This window comes from Salmo salar, chromosome ssa09 (genome assembly GCF_905237065.1).
Source record: "Salmo salar chromosome ssa09, Ssal_v3.1, whole genome shotgun sequence".
Lineage (NCBI taxonomy): Eukaryota > Metazoa > Chordata > Actinopteri > Salmoniformes > Salmonidae > Salmo > Salmo salar.
The window spans coordinates 81859308-81882176 of NC_059450.1; the positions used below are offsets into that span (position 1 = coordinate 81859308).

At 43.1% G+C, this 22869-nt stretch overlaps 1 protein-coding gene across 2 annotated transcripts; it reads left to right on the plus strand.

The window, feature by feature from the left end:
- The first annotated feature begins 495 nt into the window (after positions 1–495).
- LOC106612015 (long-chain-fatty-acid--CoA ligase 1) lies at positions 496–22729 on the plus strand. 2 transcript variants are annotated; one of them, XM_014212782.2, is made up of 21 exons: positions 496–593; positions 8379–8603; positions 9514–9628; positions 9716–9780; positions 10491–10592; positions 10787–10886; positions 11057–11232; positions 11480–11512; positions 11620–11671; positions 11818–11891; positions 12571–12648; positions 12832–12966; positions 13082–13216; positions 13353–13448; positions 13844–13916; positions 14161–14249; positions 14552–14668; positions 15614–15757; positions 18761–18862; positions 19387–19458; positions 19578–22729. In XM_014212782.2, exons 2-21 carry the CDS (start codon positions 8409–8411, stop codon positions 19716–19718), a joined length of 2094 nt encoding a protein of 697 aa, XP_014068257.1. In that variant the 5' UTR covers positions 496–593; positions 8379–8408; the 3' UTR covers positions 19719–22729. The 2 variants fall into 2 exon arrangements, with proteins under 2 accessions (XP_014068257.1, XP_045580038.1); XM_045724082.1 differs by lacking the exon at positions 496–593 and adding an exon at positions 2978–3265.
- Positions 22730–22869: the final 140 nt, after the last annotated feature.

Below are 22869 nucleotides of genomic sequence, written 5' to 3' on the forward strand. Positions count from 1 at the left end.
GGTGGCGGTGGGGTTATGGTATGGGCAGGCATAAGCTACAGACAATGAACACAATTGCATTTTATCATAGCAATTTCAATGCACAAAAAAACGACATGAGATGCTGGGACCCTTGTGAGACCCATTTTTATTAAAGTATCTGTGACCAACAGATGCATATCTGTATTCCCATTCATGTCAAATCCATAGATTAGGATCTAATGAATTTATTTCAATGGACTGATTTCCTCATATGACCTGTAACTTTTTTTGTTAAAGAGTGTAGTAGGCTATTCATGTGTCTATGAATAGCAAGTCGAGCGGAATGTTTCAGATATTCTACTGGAACAAATAAAGAAAGAAAGGGGTTTAGACCTATGGGGTCAAAATGTGGATTTGAGAAACAATACACAGCATACAACAATTATTTTACAACTGTTAAACGATACAGTGGCAAAATTCACCAATGAGTTGTGCCCATACAACGATTTTCAGTCGAACAAAACGTACATAGGCTCTGATTGGCTAAGCGTCGCCTCGCCAGCCGGGTGTACCACCGACTTGCCATCCTCCAAGACGCATGGTCAATATCACAACGTTGGCGCGCTGCAAAGGTAGGTGGTCGTTGTTTTCTATGTCGTGTTTTTACGATAGATTACTTCAGAAAGCTATTAATGCTTCATAGATGAGACTATTCAACGCCTTTATCTAACTTGAAATACCGGTATGCCTCAATGACTAAATGGAAACGCTGTTCAGCAAATGTATGCAAATATTAATAATGCCAAAAATATACAATGGAATAAACGTTGTTTATAATTGTAGCTAGGAATGATGGCAGATTGTAATCGCCTCATTATATGCATTTGTTGATTTATGGCTTGAATGGATCGGATCCATACGTAATGTAATAGCTAGATAGAGCTACACACGCTAGCGACAAAGCCACGTCTTGGTAACAGTTGTTCATAATGCTATGTCAATGTGTTAGTTAATAGTAGGCTTGCTACTCCTATCCAGATTAATTAGCAGCAAAAACAATGTACTTCGCTATTTATCAATTAAGCGTGTCTCACACTAGATTAAACCAAATCAATGGGCTAAAGTGTATGTGCCTTGGCGGTTATAGCAGTTTTTCTGATTGTAGTTAAACTTGGTAACTAGCAGTAGCTAGCATTTCCTAATGTATTTCGGTTGTGCATTCCCTACTGTGAGTTTTAAAAGTGACAGCACGCCCTTGCCTGCTCACCCCATGGCTGCATCGGAAGCAGTCGGTCTTTTCTCTCCTCTCTCTACGATAGGTATTGAGGTGAAAGGTGACACTCCCTCATTGGATGGCTCAACATGTCCCAGCTCAGCTGTCACTTTGGTTCTTGCACGCCCCATTAATCCTCCCTTTCCCCTTTGTGTCTCCACACACACACACACACACACACACACACACACTTGCAATGTCTTGTCATTTCACTCAGTGCTCTAGGAGAAGTTTTAGTGAGACCAGTTAAACTCCTTTACGGTGACATTGGAGCATCATGTTGATTGTTTTCATTGTGCTCAGGTACAAAAACCCCCCGAAGCCTATTATTGTGAGGACATTGTTTTCCCCATTGCACTTGCCAAGTTGCTGGGTGTATTGTTTCCAATATACCTATGTTTGCGTATTGAAATCTGTACAACCTGCACATTTGAACAAATTCTTGGTCAATAACAAGTTGCCTGGCCTGGTTGCCTGTCTTGAGACAATGTAAGGAACAGATGTCAAACTCGTTCCATGGTGGGCCGAGTGCCTGCGGGTTTTCGCTCCTCACTTGTACGTGATTTATGAATTAAGGTCACTATTTAGTTAGGAACTCCCCACACCTGGTTGTCTAGGTCTTGATTGAAAGGAAAAAGCAAAAACCTTCAGACAATAGACCCTCCATGGAATGAGTTGGACACCCCTGGTGTAAAGGGAAAGGTCTCTGAGAGGTCTGTTCTGCTGCAACCTTTGGCCAAGTGAACCTAGTTCACCTGGGTGGGCAAAGGTAATCCAAGCTTATCCAGTGTGACCACAAGTAGCCGAGACTGATCAATGGGGTTGCTTCATTAACCAATAAAGGGGCGGCAAGTAGCCTAGTACAGGCGGCAGGTAGCCTAGTGATTAGGGCGTTGGGCCAGTAACCAAAAGGTTGTTCGATAGAATCCCTGAGCTGACAAGGTAAAAATGTGTCTTTCTTCCCCTGAAGACGGCAGTTAACCCATTGTTCCTAGGCCGTCATTGTAAATAAGAATTTGTTCTTAACTGACTTGCCTAGTTAAGTAAAGATGCTTTGGAGTGGTTTCTACACTGTCCAATCTATGGCATTCATGATTTAGGGGTCTAGCTGATGAGATGACATTCTGGGTGTTAATGACATTGTAGAACAGGAACAGATGCATTCATTCTGTCATTTGAAAGCCATTAACCTAGGTTGTATTTATAATGTAGATTCTTCTGTTGCTAAATGTTTTGCAACAGAAACGGTTTACTCCAAACAGAAACCAAAATGTTTCTATTGGACAAATTCAGGTAGGTCCCGTTTCGTTCTGTTTGGTTGGTAAACGGTCTCCGTTGCAAGACATACTGAATACACCCCTGGACATACTGACGGTGTCCTAAACCTCCTAGAATGTAGCTTAACACGTAGCATAACTAGGACTCTGAGTTTAGAGGGCACTTCTTCCACTCATCCCCCCCCCCATTACTGCATACAGAGCTGTCCAGAGACATTGGCCTCCGTTGTTGTGACCTTGCTGAAATTATTTTCATTCATGTTGTTACTACTTTAGTCCATTTGGCATGTATACAAAGGGGCCTCATGTTATGAAACACATACAGTTGTGACAATAGAGTAATGATCATAGTGCTGTAATTCCTCTAATAGAGTAATGATCATAGTGCTGTAATTCCTCTAATAGAGTAATGATCATAGTGCTGTAATTCCTCTAATAGAGTAATGATCATAGTGCTGTAATTCCTCTAATAGAGTAATGATCATTGTGCTGTAATTCCTCTAATAGAGTAATGATCATAGTGCTGTAATTCCTCTAATAGAGTAATGATCATAGTATTATACTGTAACGCCTCCAAGTTTTGGATGTGTTCAGGTGTTGCATTATTGTAAACACTGCAGTTTAGGAGGAGCTTTTGAGTGAACCAAATGCAGTGAGTTTGTCCCCCTTCTTAATCCTTAGGTTAGCTGCCTGAAGGGGGGTCTGTCAACCCCAGACACTCTGCTGCTGCTTAGACTTGGCCACAAGTAGTGAAGTGAGTATGTGTTTTGAGAGTGACTGTGATATAATCTGAGCCTGAGGTGTAGAATTTACCATGTAGATAAGCCCAGTCAGTGAATGAAAAGATTTGGCTTGAAGGACGCACACATCACTCACCACCAGTCACGTATGAGTCACAACGCCTCTGAAACAAGCATTGCTCTGGATATATGTCCAGAAGTAAAGAAGATGATGTAAATGACTGATGAGATTAACCAGGACTCCATAACTGTGGGGTTGTAGATTAACCCATGTGTTTATGCAAAGGCTTTGACATGAGTCTCCAGTTGAACTTCAGTGTCTCTCTGTCTTGACGTCTGATGGCTCACACTCCATAAATTGTTCTGCGTGTTAATGGGAGTTGCTCCCCCTATCCAACACACACTAACACACAACATACCCCCTGCCCAGTATTTTCCGTTCAAACATCATTTTGTTTTAAATAGCTGCACTCCCGCTCCTCCCTCCCTTCCCTCAGTCTGCTTGGCTGATAGGGCATGGGGTGATCCTTTACTACCCAGTCTTGCCAAGTTTAGAGGTCGGGCGGGCTGCTGTAGTAGGTTTCAGGTTACCTTTTGGTTGGAAGGCAGAAAAACCTGGGAGGGCAAGCAAGGCTATGATGTGACTGGATGCATGGCTTCCCTGGCCAGACCTTGACTGGTGTTCTTGGCCTGGTAGTGGTACTACTTGATCTATGTCCTCTGTCACCATCAGGATGTATCAGATTATTCAAAGTTCTTGTTACCTCGAGTAACCTCACAATAATATGCCTACACATAGTGGTACATGGCTGATTAACCTGCCCATCCATTGAACAGCAGCACATTCCTTCTGTCCTTTCCACTAATATTTTCCCAGTAAAAGTTGCTGTTAAAAGATATATTTAACCATATCTTCACCCACTCAATCACCACTTCCTGTAATCATTCAGCGGATATCTGAGGGGCTTCTGGCCAATGGGGTTGGACCATTGAGTCTGACCATTGAGTCTGACCTTTGAGACATTACATATTACCTGTCCTCTGGTCACTGTGAACTGTCACCTTATCAGATAGACTCCTGCAATATTGTCCACTGGCCAGCCACCTGTGAGGACAGACATATTGACCTGCTAAGAAGACCTTTGTCATTCCCTCATTCTGGTTAGCTAGAGACGTGTGTGTGTGTGTGTTTTAATTTATTATTTAACCTTTATTTAACTAGGCAAGTCAGTTAAAAACAAATTCTTATTTACAATGACAGCCTAGGAACAGTGGGTTAACTGTCTTGTTCAGGGGCAGAACAACAGATTTTTACCTTGTCAGCTCGGGGATTCGATCTAGAAACCTTTCGGTTACTGGCCCAACGCTCTAACCTTTGTGTGTTGTACAGTGACACATTTGTTGTTCTTTTGGCTCTGTACTCCAGCACTTTTGAAATTATACAATGACTATGAGGTTAAAGTGCAGACTCGCTGTCAGATTTAATTTGAGGGTATTTTCATCCATATCGGGAGAACCATTTAGAAATTACAGCACTTTTTGTACATAGTCCCCCCCCCCACTTTAGGGAACAAAAGTATTTGGAAAAGTTCACTTATGTGTATTTAAAGTAGTCAAAAGTTTTGTATTTTGTCCCATATTCCTAGCACGCAATGACTACAAAGCTTGTGACTGCAAACTTGTTGGATGCATTTGCAGTTTGTTTTGGTTGTGTTTCAGGTCATTTTGTGCCCAATAGAAATGAATGATAAATAATGTATTGTGTCATTTCAGAGTCACATTTATTGTAAATAAGAACATAATATTGTCTGAACACTTCTACATTTATGTGGATGCTACCATGATTACGGATCATCCTGAATGAATCATGAATAATGATGAGTTAGATAATAAAAACATGTAAAGATCACTGTTGAAATATGTTTGGGCCAGTATGCCACTGGCTAGCCACCATTATGTTGCTGTTATCTCTGCTATTTATAGGCAACATGTGGCTTCTCTGAATCAGTGACACTTTGGATCAGCTAGCTACTCTTGGAGGCACTAGCCTTGTAGCTCACTACAGTACACTTCCGTTTGCTGAAAGTGCAGTAGTTTTGACCAGTTTTGAGACCCCAGTATTGTCTACCTGTTTTGTTTGGTGGCGGGTTGTGGATCAGAAGGACACTCTTGGTTGCATATCTGCTGTGGAGAAAGACACCTGAAGGACGTCTGAGAGTACATCACACTATGGTGCTTTCTTTAAACCTCTCCACGCTGCTTGTGAAACCTGGGGAAGGGAAGCATGTAGACAGAGCAGAGGTTTATGTTTGTTAGGCTTTTTACTGAAATTAAAGTACTTGAGTAAGGCTTGGTTATAAATTGGTCAGTTTGTTATTGTGCCACTTCCACCACACTGTCTCCAAATTCTATCAAATAGCCTAGTTGACAGGAAATTGTGGGGCCTGACGTAAGACTTGTCCTCTTGTGTTGTGTATCTTTCTAGCAGCAGGTGATGTGTCTGCGTGTAATAGTCTGAGAATAAATGCATGGGACAGTAATAGACAGAAGAACTAGGTGAGAAGTCACGTTGGTCCTATAGGGTTACGTCAAAGGCCCACATTTCTCCTGCCTGCTAGGCATGGTCCACTGCTGGCACTGCATGGGGGACATCACCTCCATATCTTCAACCCAGGGCTTTAGCAGGAAACATCTTTATCTAGATAAAGCAGTTATCTATCTAACTGATGTGGATTTAATCACTTATTTGACTCGATATGATGTGTAGGCCAGAGGTTGGCAACAGGTGGCCCACAATTTATTATAATTTTTTTTGGCCCCCCAAAGTTAAGTAAATATGTGTGTGTGCAGTGCAGTGCATTCGGAAAGTATTCAGACCCCTTGACTTTTTCCACATTTTGTTACGTTACAGCCCCCCTCATCAATCTACACGCACTACCCCATAATGACAAAGCGAAAACAGGTTTTAGAAATGTTTGCAAATGTATTTAAACCCTCCCCCTCCGGAAATATCACATTTACATAAGTATTCTGACCCTTTACTCAGTACTTTGTTGAAGCACCTTTGACAGCGATTACAGCCTAGAGTCTTCTTGGGTATGATGCTACAAGCTTGGCACACCTGTATTTGGTGGGTTTCTCCCATTCTTCTCTGCAGATCCTCTCAAGCTCTGTCAGGTTGGATGGGGAGCATCGCTGCACAGCTATTTTCAGGTCTCTCCACAGATGTCCGATCGGGTTCAAGTCCGGGCTCTGGCTGGGCCACTCAGGACATTCAGAGACTTGTCCCTAAGCCACTCCTGCATTGTCTTGGCTGTGTGCTTAGGGTCGTTGTCCTGTTGGAAGGTGAACCTTCGAGGTCCTGAGCACTCTGGAGCAGGTTTTCATCAAGGATCTCTCTGTACTTTGCTCAGTTAATCTTTCCATCGATCCTGACTAGTCTCCCAGTACCTGCAGCTGAAAAACATCCCCACAGCATGATGCTACCACCACCATGCTTCACCGTAGGGATGCTGACAGTTTTCCTCCAGACGTGACACTTGGCATTCAGGCCATAGAGTTCAATCTTTGTTCCATCAGACCAGAGAAACTTGTTTCTCATGGTCTGAGAGTCCTTTAGGTGCCTTTTGGCAAACTCCAAGCAGGCTGTCATGCCTATTACTGAGGAGTGGATTCTGTCTGGCCACTCTACCATCAAAGCCTGATTGGTGGAGTTGTGCAGAGATGGTTGTCCTTCTGGAAGTTTCTCCCATCTCCACAGAGGATCTCTGGTGCTCTGTCAGTGTGACCATCGGGTTCTTGGTCACCTCCCCGACCAAGGCCCTTCTCTCCTGCTTGCTCAGTTTGGCCGAGGTGGCCAGCTATAAGAAGAGTCTTGGTGGTTCCAAACTAATTCCATTTAAGAATGATGGAGGCCACTGTGTTCTTGGGGACCTTTTGGTACCCTTCCCCAGATCTGTGCCTCAACACAACCCTGTCTCGGAGCTCTACGGACAATTCCTTCAACCTCATTGCTTGGCTTTTGCAATGACATGCACTGTCAACTGTGGGAACTTATATAGACAGGTGTGTGCCTTTCAAAATCATGTCCAATCAATTGAATTTACCACAGATGAACTACAATCAAGTTGTAGAAACATCTCAAGGATGATCAATGGGAACAGGATGAACCTGAGCTCAATTTCGAATCTCATAGCAAAGGGTCTGAATACTTAGAAATACCTTATTTACATTATTTTTTTCTTTTGTAATACATTTTTGCTTTATCATCATGGGGTGTTGTGTGTAGATTGATTAGGGGGAAAAAATAATTTAATTCATTTTAGAATAAGGCTGTAACGTAACAAAATGTGGAAAAAGTCAAGGGGTCTGAATACCCCCCCTCCCCCAGTCAGGCAGGCTTAGACTCTAGAGGGTTAATCTACCTTTGTCAAAGACCAAGACACTGGGATGTAGGCTAAAGAAAGACCACTATCTGGTCCAAAGTTCAATAGAGCCACAACCTTACACTCACTATTACTAGAGAAAGAAAGAGAGTGGGTAATTGGAGAGCATAGTCAATCCATTGTTCTACAGACTAGTAGTTCACACAGAGGATAAGACTAGCTATTAGTGAATGAATGCTGAAATCATGCCATGGGAATTTCAAACCTGAGAATGTTTACAGCAACAGTATGATCTTTTAAATATAGAGAGCAACATATGGATATCTACATGTACATACTACCTCAATCAGCCCGACTAACCCGGTGCCTGAATGTAGCCTCGCTACTGTTATTTTTTTACAGTTAAAAAAAATAAATAATAATCTTTACTTACCTATTGTTCACCTAATACCTTTTTTGCACTATTGGTTAGAGCCTGTAAGTAAGCATTTCACTGTAAGGTCTACACCTGTTGTATTCGGTGCACGTGACAAATAAACTTTGATTTGATTTCACAACCAATGTTCCCTGCTTAGTACTTGTTAAGCTAGTAGCTAACTAACATAGAAAATCACCTTTTTAGGATACAGGTTATGATTTGATTTATTAATGATTTGATTTCCCACCAGGAGGAAATTCGTTTGATGGTTTAGGACATAGTCACGTACTATGTTCATTTAACAATGCCTCTTTTTCCCAACAGACAGACAGAGACGCTAGCAAAGGCCCAACCATGCAAGCCCAGCAGCTCCTGAATCAGCTGCGCTTCCCCGAGCTGGATGAGGTGCGGCAGTACCTGCGCAGCCTGTCCACACACACGTTGGTGGGTATGGGGGCATTCGCTGCTCTCACAACCTACTGGTACACCACCCGGCCCAAGGCCCTGAAGCCACCATGCGACCTGAGAATGCAGTCCGTTGAGGTTCCGGTAAGGAGGGTCGGCACCGACCTGCTATGATAAAGGACATGGCATGCTTTCTGTATGACGTGGCAATGCCTGAAAGTATTGTTATGTGTAAATAGGTACACGTTTTTTCTCGTTACTTTCAGTCCTGCCTCTTCAAGTAAAACCTCACTTCATGAGTCATAGTAAGGGCTGTATATGCCAGCTAAAGATATAGGCTACTATCCTTAGTGCAGGGCTGTATATGCCAGCTAAAGATATAGGCTACTATCCTTAGTGCAGGGCTGTATATGCCAGCTAAAGATATAGGCTACTATCCTTAGTGCAGGGCTGTATATGCCAGCTTAAGATATAGTACTATCCTTAGTGCAGGGCTGTATATGCCAGCTAAAGATATAGTACTATCCTTAGTGCAGGGCTGTATATGCCAGCTAAAGATATAGTACTATCCTTAGTGCAGGGCTGTATATGCCAGCTAAAGATATAGTACTATCCTTAGTGCAGGGCTGTACTATACTCCCACAGTGAGGTGCCTGAGGCTGTTTGAGTAGTGGCCTGCCTAGTCTCTAGTGCCCTTGGTTTCACATTTGTGGCCTGAGAGTGGCATTATGTTATGGGTGGAGCGTACCCACCACACTTGGCCCAGAAAAGGCGTTGGCCAGCTAAGTTAGATGCATGTGTAGCTATACTTGAGTGAGTAAACACAATGCCTCACACAAACAGAAATGACTCGGAAAAGAACAGGATGGATGAGCACAATGAACAACCCTGTTGAAATGGCTTCTCCACAGCTAGTCATTAAACCATTAGCACACAGAGGACTTCCTCACTTTTAAATCTTGGTGTTTGTGCCGACGTCTTTGGGTCATACCTATTGTAGTCAGACCGTGAGCTAGTCGCCTGTATGATGGCTGTTTACTGTATTTCCTGTCAGGGAGGAGAGTATGCCCGCCGGTCAGCGCTGATGGACAGCGACAAACACATGACCCACCTGTACAACGACGCCAAGACCATGTATGAGTTCTTCCTCAGGGGCGCACGGGTCTCCAGTGAGTGTCTCGCTAAGCACCTTATGTAGACTTGACGTACTAGGACATTGAGGTGATTTGAAATGTTCATTGTGTGTTTTCCACTAGACAATGGTCCCTGTCTTGGAGCAAGACAACCAAGCCAGCCCTATGAGTGGCTGTCATACTCCGAGGTAGGACAACAACATTAATCTGTCACTTTCTCTTTTTCTAGTATGATTAATATATTTCTGCTTAGATGTTATACCAAATGTAGTTTTAGGCAGTAAAATATTGTTTGGTGCACTATTCTATCATAATTAGACAGTCTACAAGGCCACGTGGTGTGTCTGAGTGCTCTATTTAAACAGAAAGCCAGCCACTCCCATCTAAACCACAAGGGATTCCCCTCCCCCTCCCCCAGTGAGGAACTTCTAGTCCTCTGTCACTCTTCCTAGTGTTCCCCCTCTCCTCTGAGACCGCAGGGTCGTATTCACTAGACACCAAACGGAGGGAAACGGAGAGGCACTACCTGAACTTGTCCAATAAGAAACTGTTCTTGCAAAATAATTTTCCGCTGCAAAATGTTTTGCTACAGTGTGTACTAATGAATATGTCCCAGGTGTTCTGCTGAGTCATCCATCCTGGAGTGTGTATCACTAACGAGCAGTTTGCCCTCCACCCCACCCTCCCCTGGGGCGGCAGGTAGCCTAGTGGTTAGAGCGTTGGACTAGTAACCGAAAGGTTGCAAGATCGAATCCCCGAGCTGACAAGATAAAAATCTGTCATTCTGCCCCTGAACAAGGCAGTTAACCCACTGTTCCCAGGCTGTCATTGAAAATAAGAATTTGTTCTTAACTGACTTGCCTAGTTAAATAACGAGCTGTGTCCCCTCCACCCCCAGGTAGCAGAGAAGGCAGAGAACCTGGGCTCAGCGCTGCTCCACAGGGGACACAGTCAAACCAAAGACCAGTTCATTGGCATCTTCGCTCAGAACCGACCAGAGGTGAGCAGCACGTCATAAACCGACTTGAAGAGCAGCACGTCATGAAATAGGACACAGTCACATACAATGTTAACCACGTTGAACTGGTTCATTCTGAATCTGCTACTTGTGGGGTAAATACTACACAGGCACACAGCTCTTTCTATAGAAGTGATATAAGACTGGTTTGAGTCTTGTGCTCTGTGTGTCTGCAGTGGACCATCGCTGAGCTGGCCTGCTATACCTTCTCCCTGGTGGCTGTGCCCCTGTATGACACTCTGGGCACTGAGGCCATTGCCTACGTCATCGACAAGGGTGAGCAACAACCAAGAGAAGCTCTCAAATAAGAATACATTTAAATTTAACTGCTTTTATATGCCCAGCTTATCTCATTGAGACAGAATTTCTTGTGGGTTTGGTGGTTGACCCTATTTACCTCACTTTGTCTCTCTCTCTCCTCTCTGTGTGTGTACGCGTGCGCACAGCCACCATTTCCAGCATACTGTGTGACGTCCCTGAGAAGGCCAGGCTGGTCCTGGAGTGTGTCTCTGGCAGGGAGCACAGTGTCAGAACCATCATCCTCATGGAGCCCTTTGACGATGAGCTGGTGGCCAAGGGGAAGGACTGTGGCATCGACATTCTCAGCCTGAGCCAAGTGGAGGTGAGGGGAGAAACTCTGACTTATAACTGGGCTGTCTGTTTTACCACTTTCGTAACTAAACTCGCTTCAAATTCTCAGAGCTTTTGTTTTTGTGTGCTAAACCGCAGACTTTAGGTAGGTGCAGTCTAGAATTGCGCTGTTTTGCGTCTGTCTTTACCACAAGTGAAGTCCTAAAATCTGGTGTTGTCCCATGAGACTAGCTAGTGCTACTACATATTCATGCTACGTTCATGTTGTCTTCTTCTAGACTATCGGCAAGGCCCACCACCACCAACCAGTTGTGAGTAAAGATACCTCTCTGTCCCTCCCTCATGCCCCATATTGATTGGAGTTGATTTTGCCTTAATTCATGCAGTTCTTTGACCTGTGACCCTTTGCTCTCTGCAGCCTCCCGGTCCTGAAGACATGGCTGTCGTCTGCTTCACCAGTGGAACCACAGGTACGCCATTGTATGATCCAATGCCAAACGGAGCACTGTGCTAAGATGGCCTCTATGGCCCTCTTGTGTGGCTCTATCTGTAGAGTGCTGTTTAATGTGTCCACATGTATGAGGCTAGTCTCTCATTTTTGTGTTGTCTTCCTCAGGGAACCCAAAGGGAGCCATGCTGACACATGGGAATGTCGCTTCCAACTGCTCTGCCTTTATCAAAGTCATTGAGGTAAAACGATAGAACAGTGTTGTTTTACGACTAACACATGATGAACAAACCTATTTGCTCACATGTCTTCTCCACAGTTGAACTCCCACAGTTCAGGATAGAGTCACTTCAGCCCCTTGGTATTCAAATGTTTCCTGTAGTTGTGAACCATACGAGCTAATGATTGTAAGGAAAGATGGTGTCAAATATCATGTTTACACCCAACCTAGTCACGTATAAACACTGTCTTGCCATCTAATGTGATACCCACATGCTCATGAGGACTGTCTGTTGCTGTCTGAAAAATTGTGCTGTGAAACCTTGTCTCTATTGTGTCTGTCTTACTCAAATCTCCTTTCTGCAAGTGCCAAGATTTACTGCTAAGCTATTTGTGCTGTAACTTATTTCTGAACCTCTTTCTCTCCTCTCCGCTAATGCCAGTGTATCTGTTTCAGCGCTAACATGCTAACCGGTGTGTCTCTGTCTTTCTGTGCTGCTCTGGCCCGCCTGCCTCTGTCCTCTCGTCTACTCGCCTCTGGTTCTGTGGGCTCCAGGCCTGTTGCCTGCCTAACCACGAGGATGTACTGCTGCCATACCTGCCTCTGACACACATGTTTGAGCAGGTGGTGGTTGTAGGGGGTCTCATAATCATTATCTCCCCTTGTTCTGTATGTGTTTGTCGTGCGTATGTATCCTTTAGGATCACCTCATATTAGACCACCACGATGTTCATATATCCTACCTGCCCCTTGCTCATATGTTCGAGAGGGTTGTAGAGGTATGTCTCCATGCTTTTCTATCTTTGTGCTACTGTAAGTCCTCTGACCTTCAAATTCTTCTCCTACAATGTAAATGCGTGATGCTTTTTTGCCAGATATGGTCCCATATCTACAGACCTGTTTGAGTTTTTACACATCATTTGTCCTCTCCACCTCTGTGCTATTCTGACCTCTCACCCCAGGGGGTCATTCTGGTGCATGGGGGTCGGATTGGTTTCTTCCAGGGAGACATCCGCCTGCTGATGGATGACCTCACCACCCTGAGGCCTACAGTGTTTCCTGTGGTGCCACGCCTCCTCAACAGGATGTTCGACAAGGTGAGAAACACTGACTCTCCGAACTACGTTTCCTGTAATGCCCTGCTGCCTGCTACAGCTCTCGTGTTGACTACAGTTGTTGCTTTATTTTGACCTCATAATGCCCTGTCTTCAGATCTATGGGCAGGCTAACACCTCTCTGAAGAGGTGGGTGCTGGACTTTGCCTTTAAAAGGAAAGAGGCTGAGCTGCTGAGTGGCATCATTAGGAGGGACAGCATCTGGGACAAACTCATCTTTAGGAAAGTGCAGGTACTGTATCTCCTCCCTGACTGAGAGAACCACTGTGCTCCACAGATCACTGAATGGCACATAGTAAAACATGTCCAAAACTTGTCCAGCCATCTTAATGACCTCCTGATTCTTGTCTCTCTGGTGCCCCCTGTAGGCCAGTCTGGGAGGACGGGTGCGTCTGATGATAACAGGTGCTGCCCCTGTGTCTGCCACGGTGCTGACGTTCCTGCGAGCCGCTCTGGGCTGCCAAGTGAGTCTGTCTTAGGGTCTCCACTTGTGCATTCTGGGATTGGGTAGCTCCAGCGGAGGTTGTAGTGTGGTGGTATACTGATGCCCAGCTGTAGGATCTCATGAGTGTTCCAGGCCAGTAAAGTAGATTGTAGGGGCTATATGTTTGTGTCGGACTAGTTAGTGCAAGGTCCAGGCTCTGAAAGTCACGTGATGGGTAAATGGTTAACATACCATTCAAGACTATTAAAGTTTCTCAGGTAGAAATTTGCCTGTCAGTTTGGTATTGATATGATTGAAATCCAGCTGTATATTATCAATATAAGACTCCCATGCAATGTCTAGGACAGACCCAGTCCTGCATCATACATAAAAATCATGGAAACAGTGCAAAAAAAGTATATTTTCCTTTAACAGTTGTATGAGGGGTATGGACAGACTGAATGCACAGCGGGCTGCACAATGACAGTACCAGGGGATTGGACAGCAGGTAATGAACACACTGCCCCACCGATGCATTAACCGTCACACATTAGTCATCTCGTTTATAGAGAGAGGTTGTATACTATAGCCAGTCACTAACTCCCCCTGGGGGTCCTGTGAGGGATGGCACCATATTCCTTAAGCCTCTGGTCAAAGGTAGTGCACTATATAGGGAGTAGGGTGCCATTTGGGACATAGCCTAGTTGTGTTTATGGAGGCTAACTCTGCTGTTTCTGTGCTTCCCTCCCCAGGTCATGTTGGAGCGCCCCTGCCATGTAACTCGGTGAAGCTGGTGGATGTGGCTGAGATGAACTACCTGGCTGCCAATGGAGAGGGAGAGGTGGGTGGGTGGGAGCCTTGCATTGCCCTTGGTACCCAGTGGTGTTGTTTAACATGAAGCTGTTACTCTACTGAAGTCTGTCACAAATGGCACCTTACTCCCTTTATAGTGAACTACTTTTGACCAGGCCCTCTGGTCATAAGTAGTGCACTATAAAGGGAATAGTGCCATTTAGGATCCATCCAGAATGTTATGTAAAGATTGTGTTTTTGCAGTGTTTACCTCATCAACATTGAAATAGGTCATATCCCCTTTACACTCCATGCACTAAGTCTATAGGATGTGTGTGTGTGTTTTTCCAGGTGTGTGTGAAAGGAGCTAACGTGTTTCTGGGCTACTTGAAGGACCCAGAGAAGACTGAGGAGACCATTGATGCTAACGGCTGGGTCCACACAGGGGACATTGGCAAGTGGTTACCGGTGAGTGTGTAACTCACTCACACACCGGCCAGTTTATTAGGTACCTATCTAGTACCGGTCGGACCTCCCTTTGCATCCAGAACGTCCTGAATTCTTCGGGTCTTGGATTCTACAAGCCGGAAATGTTCCACAGGGATGTTGGTCCATGCTGACGCAATGGCATTACGCAGTTTCTGCAGATTGGAAAGTGGTACACCGTCACCAGCCTGTACCATTGACACCAGGCAGGATGGTCCATGGACTCATGCTGCTTACACCAAATTCTGACTCTGCCATCAGCATGACGCAACAGCAACCGGGATTCGTCAGACCAGGCAATGTTCTTCCACTCCTCAACTGTCCAGTGTTGGTGATGGCGTGCCCACTGGAGGGGCTCTTCTTGTTTTTAGCTGAGTGGAACCCGCTGTGGTCGTCTGCTGCAATAGTCCGTCTGTGACAAAGACCGACGAGTTGTGCGTTCCGAGATGCCGCTCTACACACCACTGTTGTAATGCTCCGTTATTTGTCCGCCTGTTAGCTTGCACAATACTTGCCATGCTCCTTCAACCTCTCATCAACAAGCGGTTTACGTCCACAGGACTGCTGCTGAATGGATGTTTTTTGTTTGTCGCACCATTCTCGGTAAACCCTAGACATTGTCCTGGGTGAAAAGCCCATGAAGGCGGCCGTTTCTGAGATACTGGATCTGGCACGCCTGGCACCGACTATCATAGCACGCTCAAAGCCGCTTGAATTTCTGTTTTGCCCATGCTAACGTTCAATCAAGCAGTAAGTGGATGCCGGTATGCCTGCTTTTATATATAGCAAGCCATGACCACATGACTCACTGTAGGAGCGATCCATTTTTGTGTACCTAATAAACTGGCCAATGACTGTGTATACAGCCTCTATATCCGCCTACTGTTTCTTAACACTCTTATTATGATCTCTCATCTGTGTGTACAGAACGGCACTTTGAAAATTGTGGACAGGAAGAAGCACATCTTTAAGCTGGCCCAGGGAGAGTACATTGCACCGGAGAAGATTGAGAATATCTACACCAGGAGTGACGCAGTGGCACAGGTCTTTGTGCACGGGGACAGCCTACAGGTAAGGAAGGATTGATACTGTGTCCATAAGGAAAATGGATATACTACTGGGTCATATTCATTAGAAAGTTAATGGACTGAAACTGGGAGGTACTACCTGCGCTGTCCAATAAGAAACACCCTTTTATTGAATTGTTTTAGATGCAAAACGTTTTGCTACCTTTAGTCCTAATGAATACAACCCTGGTATCCACCTCATTTTTGAACGCTTTTAAAACACTGCAGCCATACGCAGAACCTATGGATACAACTTTCTCCGCGCTTGAGCATTATCATAATTAATATGTGACCCGCTAGAACCCTGCATTAGCATGTTTCTGTTAGGTGATACATCATGACAAAATACACCATATTACTGTCCTGCTAATGTGCCTGGACCTTGTAGGCTAAACTGATGAGAAAAAAAACATGAATTGTTCCCAATAGTTGCCCAATCAGGCAGGCTAGATGCAGTTATTTCTAAATGAATAGGAATTTAAAATGCCAGGCTTTTGTCGTGGTTATTCAAATAACATAGGCTAGTCACTGCAGTTTACAGCCTAGACTACAGTTTGGCACTCACTTGAAAACAATAACGTTCTTCATTACATTGTGTTGTAGTCTAGGTAGGATAGATTTCTTGTCCCTAAAAAACTGAAACAATAAGGTAGCTTTTCAAGCTGATTACCCGGCACGCCGCAGCCTCGGCGCCGAACATAGGTTAGATAGCCTACACTATGATTTCGTTATCCGATAAAGTATTTTTTTATTTTGCTGTGTAAATCGACTGGATATTCACTGCAGTATTAATCTTAACATTGAGTTTATGAATTATGGGCTAATATGTATATGCTTCTAATTTAGGCGAGAGGCTACATCTCTAGCTTGTCTGTCTTCATTGTTCTGTAGTGCAGTTACGCACCTGGCCTCTCCGCTGCCATGGCGAATCCTCTTACATCTTGTGGGGTCCCAGGAAAACCCACACTAAAAAAGCTTGTTAGACACTTATATCGACTTATTTTCTTCAGCCTGTTGGAGGAGAGATGCAGGCTATTCTGTAGTAGGCCATATTATCCTATAGTAGGCCTATCTTAACACTGGGCTGAATCCTGACAACATACACCTTATGAGTGTCCTAATGTACCTTTCTGACCTTCTAAACTGTCCAGAATAGATCAAAACTGATCCAAATGGTTACATGACCAGGTCTAAGCTGTTTGCCTATGCCTTTATTTTGACATGAAACATAACAGGAGGTGTGAGCGGTTATTCAAGTTAGGCTGTAAACAGAAGTGAGGTAGGCTATGGACAATACATAATGACAAAGCGAAAACAGGTTTTAGAAATGTTTGCAAATGTATTTAACCCCCCCCTCTGGAAATATCACATTTACATAAGTATTCAGACCCTTTACTCAGTACTTTGTTGAAGCAACTTTGTTAACGATTACAGCCTCGAGTCTTCTTGGGTATGATGCTACAAGCTTGGCACACCTGTATTTGGGGAGTTTCTCCAGTTCTTCTCTGCAGATCCTCTCAAGCTCTGTCAGGTTGGATGGGGAGCATCACTGCAGAGCTATTTTCATCCCCACTGTATGATGCTGCCACCACCATGCTTCACCGTAGGAATGGTGCCAGGTTTCCTCCAGACGTGACGCTTGGCATTCAGGCCAAAGTGTTCAATCTTGGTTCTCATGATCTAAGTCCTTTAGGTAACTTTTGGCAGAATCCAAGCGGGCTGTCATGTGCCTTTTACTGAGGAGTGGCTTCCGTCTGGCCACTCTACCATAAAGGCCTGATTGGTTGAATTCTGCAGAGACGGTTGTCCTTCTGGAAGGTTCTCCCATCTCCACAGAGGAACTCTGAAGCTCTGTCAGAGTGACAATCGGGTTCTTGGTCACCTGTTTGGCCGGGTGGCCAGCTCTTTGAAGAGTCTTGGTGGTTCCAAAAGTCTTCCATTTAAGAATGAGGGAGGTCACTGTGTTCTTGGGGACCTTCAGTGCTGCAGACATTTTTTGATACCCTTCCCCAGATCTGTGCTTCGACACAATCCTGTCTCGGAGCTCTACAGAAAATTCCTTCGACCTCGTGGCTTGGCTTTTGCTCTGACATGCACTGTCAACAGTGGGACCTTATATAGACGTGTGTGCCTTTCCAAATCATGTCCAATCAATTGAATTTACCACCGGTGGACTCCCAAGTTGTAGAAACATCTCAAGGATGATCAATGGAAACAGGATCCACCTTAGCTCAATTTTGAGTCTCATATCAAAGGGTCTGAATACTTGTGTAAATTAAAAATGTCTGAACCTGTTTTTGATTTGTCATTATGAGGTATTGTGTGTAGATTGAAGAGGGAACCAATTATTTAATACATTTTAGAATAAGGCTGTAATGTAACAAAATGTGGAAAAAGTCAATGTCTGAATTCTTTCCTAATGCACTGTACATTGAAGTATTATTTGCAGTTGTCACTGACAATGAACACACCATGAAAGCACTGAAGGGTCTGAACCAGTATCTGTGGTTCAGACCTCATGAATGGTCTGTTACCACCGTATTAATAGGAAGTGTGCAGTAGGATGCGTTGATCAGTTGATTGACCGGTGTAGGAATGTAAAAGGATAAACCTTCCTCAAGTGTGGATGCTCACCAAAGTTTTATAGTTATGTAGCCTGTAGTTTAACGTTAGTTATCGTTATTACCTTGGTGGATGGCCCGGGCCTTAACTCTGACACAACTTACGTTATCACAACAGAACTAGCCTACTAGTAGGTCTAGCTAACGTTAACGAACTTGAATTAAAAAAATATGAATTTACACTTGTTTACTTTTATACTCTATAAATTGACTCTTTCAAATAACTTACTCTGGCAAGTTTGCCACTGGCGCACTGCAGTAGGGAAGTAAAGTGGGAGTTGAATCCTTCACTTCCGTGTTTGGCTGTGCTCATGGCAACATTGGGAAATGAGGTGGACAGAGTGAGAATGCACAGCCCTCAGCTATAATGTTGTGTTCTCCTCCAGGCATGCCTAGTAGCCATCATTGTACCAGATCCTGACTTCCTTCCTGGCTGGGCCAAGAAGAGAGGACTGGAGGGATCCTACGGAGACCTATGCAACAACATGGTAGGACCACTGACCATCTGCACCGATTCACAATTTAGACTTGATATATTTTCAAGAGGGATGTCAATGTGGGCCCCCCGGTCTGTAGTTGGACCATGATAGCTGGCTAGACTAACTTAACAATCAAAAAATGTTAGCTGACATGGGCTAATTGAGTGACTGTCCGTGACTGACATGGGCTAATTGAGTGACTGTCAGTGACTGACATGGGCTAATTGAGTGACTGTCAGTGACTGACATGGGCTAATTGAGTGACTGACATGGGCTAATTGAGTGACTGTCAGTAACTGACATGGGCTAATTGAGTGACTGTCCGTGACTGACATGGGCTAATTGAGTGACTGTCGGTGACTGACAGAAGAGAAACTTCAGATTTCTTAATTTCTTTCAGGGGGGGGGTTGAGCTGCGGACCGACAAAAGGGAGGGTTGCAGGCCGCTAGTTGCCCATCCCTGATATAGAACATCGACTTGAATATGTTGGAGAATTCACACCATTTGAAATGAAGTGTTTTTGTCTCTGTAGGATGTAAAGAAGGCCATCTTGGAAGACATCTTGAAACTAGGAAAAGATAGTGGTCTGAAATCTTTTGAGCAGGTAAAGGGTTAATCTTAGACAAAATATTTGAGAGAATATTGACAGTCTGTTTGATTACATATCAGGTCTTAACTAGAGAACATAACTATTATCTGTTTCATGTCTCTTGTTTTGATCAGGTGAAGGACATCACCCTGTTCACAGAGATGTTTTCTATCCAAAATGGACTTCTCACTCCCACCCTGAAAGCCAAGAGAGCAGAACTCAGGAACTACTTCAGGGAGCAGATCGACAAACTGTACTCCAAGATCAAGATGTGAACAGTGGGAAGACGGTAGGGTGTAACCAGAGCTGGTAGAAGAGATCTTCTATGAAACTGATTGAGGACATGTCTGTGAGGCCTGGTCTATGGATACACTTTACCCTGTATGACCAGTTGCTCTCTGTCTGAATAGGAACAAAACACAATAGGATCATTTGGGAAGAAGAAACTGTTCTTTATGTCACTCTCAACTGTCAGTAAATGATACCACATTGCATCAGTACTGTAAATAATTCCATATACTGGTATATAGCAACTGTCAGTAATTGATACCATACCTCATTAGTCTTCTCATGTACAGAACAAACGACACACCCAGCTCTCATTTTTCAGGGCTTCCTTTTCCAAAGCTTGTCTATCTATCCTGCTACTAGTTGAGTATTGTGAGCACGTCAATCATCTTAGTTGTCAATTGGTGACGTTCAATAGGTCAAGTGAATGAGGTACCAGTAAACCACCACCGTCCAGTGCCATCATGTATATTACGAATCAAATCACGTTTTACATGCGTCAAATACAACAGGTGTAGCTAGATCTTACTGTGAAATGCTTACTTACGAGCCCTTAACCAATAATGCTACGTTTTTTTTAAAGTATGAAAACTTTGCTAAATAAACTAAAGGAAAAATAGTAACACAATAAAAATAACAATAACATGGCTATGTACAAGGAGTACGGGTACCGAGTCAATGTACAGGGTTAGTCCAGGTAATTAAGGTAATAGGTATGTTTAGGTAGGGGTAAAGTGACTATGCATAGATAATAAACAGAGTAGCAGCAGCATGTGTGCGCGTGTGGCGTCTCTGTGTTTGTGTGTGTGTTGTAGTGTGTGTGTGTGTGTGTGTGTGTGTGTGGATAGTCTCGTGAGTGTACATGGAGCCTGTGCAAGAGAGTCAGTGCAAAAATAGTAATAAATAAGGGGGTCAATGCATATTGTCCAGGTAGTCATTTGATTGAACTGTTTAGCAGTCTTATGGCTTGGGGGTAGGATCTGTTAAGGAGTCTTTAGGTCCCAGACTTGGCGCTCCAGTACCGCTTGCCGTGCGGTAGCAGAGATAAGTCTATGACTTGGGTGGCTGGAGTCTTTGGCAATTTTTAGGGCCTTTTATTTATATATATATATATATATATATATATATATACTGCAAACATACAATGTATTCCAATGAAGACTTTTGGATGTTATCATAGGTTTTAAGGGATGGTGAAACCGTGTAAAGGGGAACTATATCTTAGGATACATGCCTGCCTGTAGAAAATCTACCACTCTATAGGGCTGGGTAACCCCAATAGGCGGCCCGCCAAGTTTTCTGAGCAAACAAATACACATTTCTACAATTTTATTTTTGGGAGTGGGGTGGGGGGCAGAATCATCTCCAAAGTGATTTTAATTTAGAAAAGCCATCTCGGTGATTTGAATTTTTTTTTAGAACAGCTGTTTCTAAGTATTACCATGAATGAATGAATAAATAAAGGAATATGTGATCATATTCCTATGTAATTAAGGGTTTAATTTTTTTTTTTTTTTGTCTGTTTGGGATTCTCCCAGTCAATTTGCATTTTACTAATTATTTGTAATTATGTTCTGGCACCCCAACCATCCGCTCAAGAAAAAAATTGGCATGTGGATGAATGTAATTGGAGACCCCTGCTATAGGGTAATGATTTGTATTGCATAATAAATATTTTCAGGAATGTTTTTTTCAGGTTAAGATGTATCAATACATGAATGTGTGTAATCCTAAGGAGTTTTTTTTTTTTTTTTATTGACTCCTGCAACTATTGCAGAATGAAGCATCAGCATCAAATGAAGTAGTGGTTTGTGCTGAGTTCTCAGGCATCTCCTCCTTTTGTACTGCAACTCTCAGGGCTACATGTTCTCACTTTCCACAACACCCTCAAAACACAAATACCTAAACACTAAAGCCTAAATGTGATTTTTTTTTTCTTAAATGGATATATATATATAGGCAATGTGTTTTTGTTTGCACTGTTCTTCAGTGGTTCAATGATGTGAAAGCTTGAGATCGAGAACCATGATTGTGAAAATGTTCAATGTAATCTTGGGAAGGACTATAGCATCTTATTTCATTCAACACCATTACTTTAGATGCATTTGAATTTAGACTTTCTACAGACAATCTTTGTAAGGTATAGAATATGTGTAAATTATTTGTGTGGGGGAAAAGTCATTCAAATTAATTATTTTATTGAATTGTTAGCTGTTTTTATTAGGTTGTGGTGTTATTTGATTCATGTGCACAACTTGTTTCACATGTATAATCAGATGATATGTGATTTACAGTTTTCAATCAATTTGGCCAATTTTTTAGATGTAAGTGGTCTATTTTCAAAACACTTGTAAGGTTACCTATCTTATGTTCAGAACCTTTGATTTTGCATTCATTGGGGGTTCACACATCTTTCACCACTGACTCATTTATGCAAAATCAAAGTTTTCCATTAAATAGTATGAGCACATTTAGTTTAGTCTCCAATACATCAGATAATGATATACTCACAATTGAATCATTTTAACAACCATTTAATCAAATGGCAAAAAATACAAGATACACATTTCTAATTTTAACCAGTTATCAAACTATATATGTTAACTACACATTTTTGGTTCAGTTGTTTGTGATCGTTTGTTAACGAATGACAAAAAAATCTGATCAAAAGTAAAGTGAATATTGCATTTTGAAAAGCAGATGCTTAGATTGAATATGTATCTCAATTGAAAGAGTGATTTGGTACAGTGAACAAGTAACTTTGGTAATGTTTGTTCTACTCAGTCAGTTGAAAATGTTCTCAGAGTTTTCAAAATGTACCACATAATTGTGAAAATTGCACGAGTGATACATTTTTTTTTTAAAGTGTCGCTAATATGAAATATTGCATAGTTTAAACTTGGTGTTGATGTGTTATTTCGACTACTATGTTGTCTTGGATTTGTTTGTTTTGTAAAAAATAAATACAGATTTTCGGAGGAAAACTGTTCCCCATAAACAGATTTGTGTATTCATTTAAAATGGCAGAGAGTAGTTCTCTCCATCCGTATATGAGTGTGTTGTGTGATGGATCCAGTCATCCGACCCAGCAGAGGGCACCATCCGTACATGAGTGTGTTGTGTGATGGATCCAGTCAT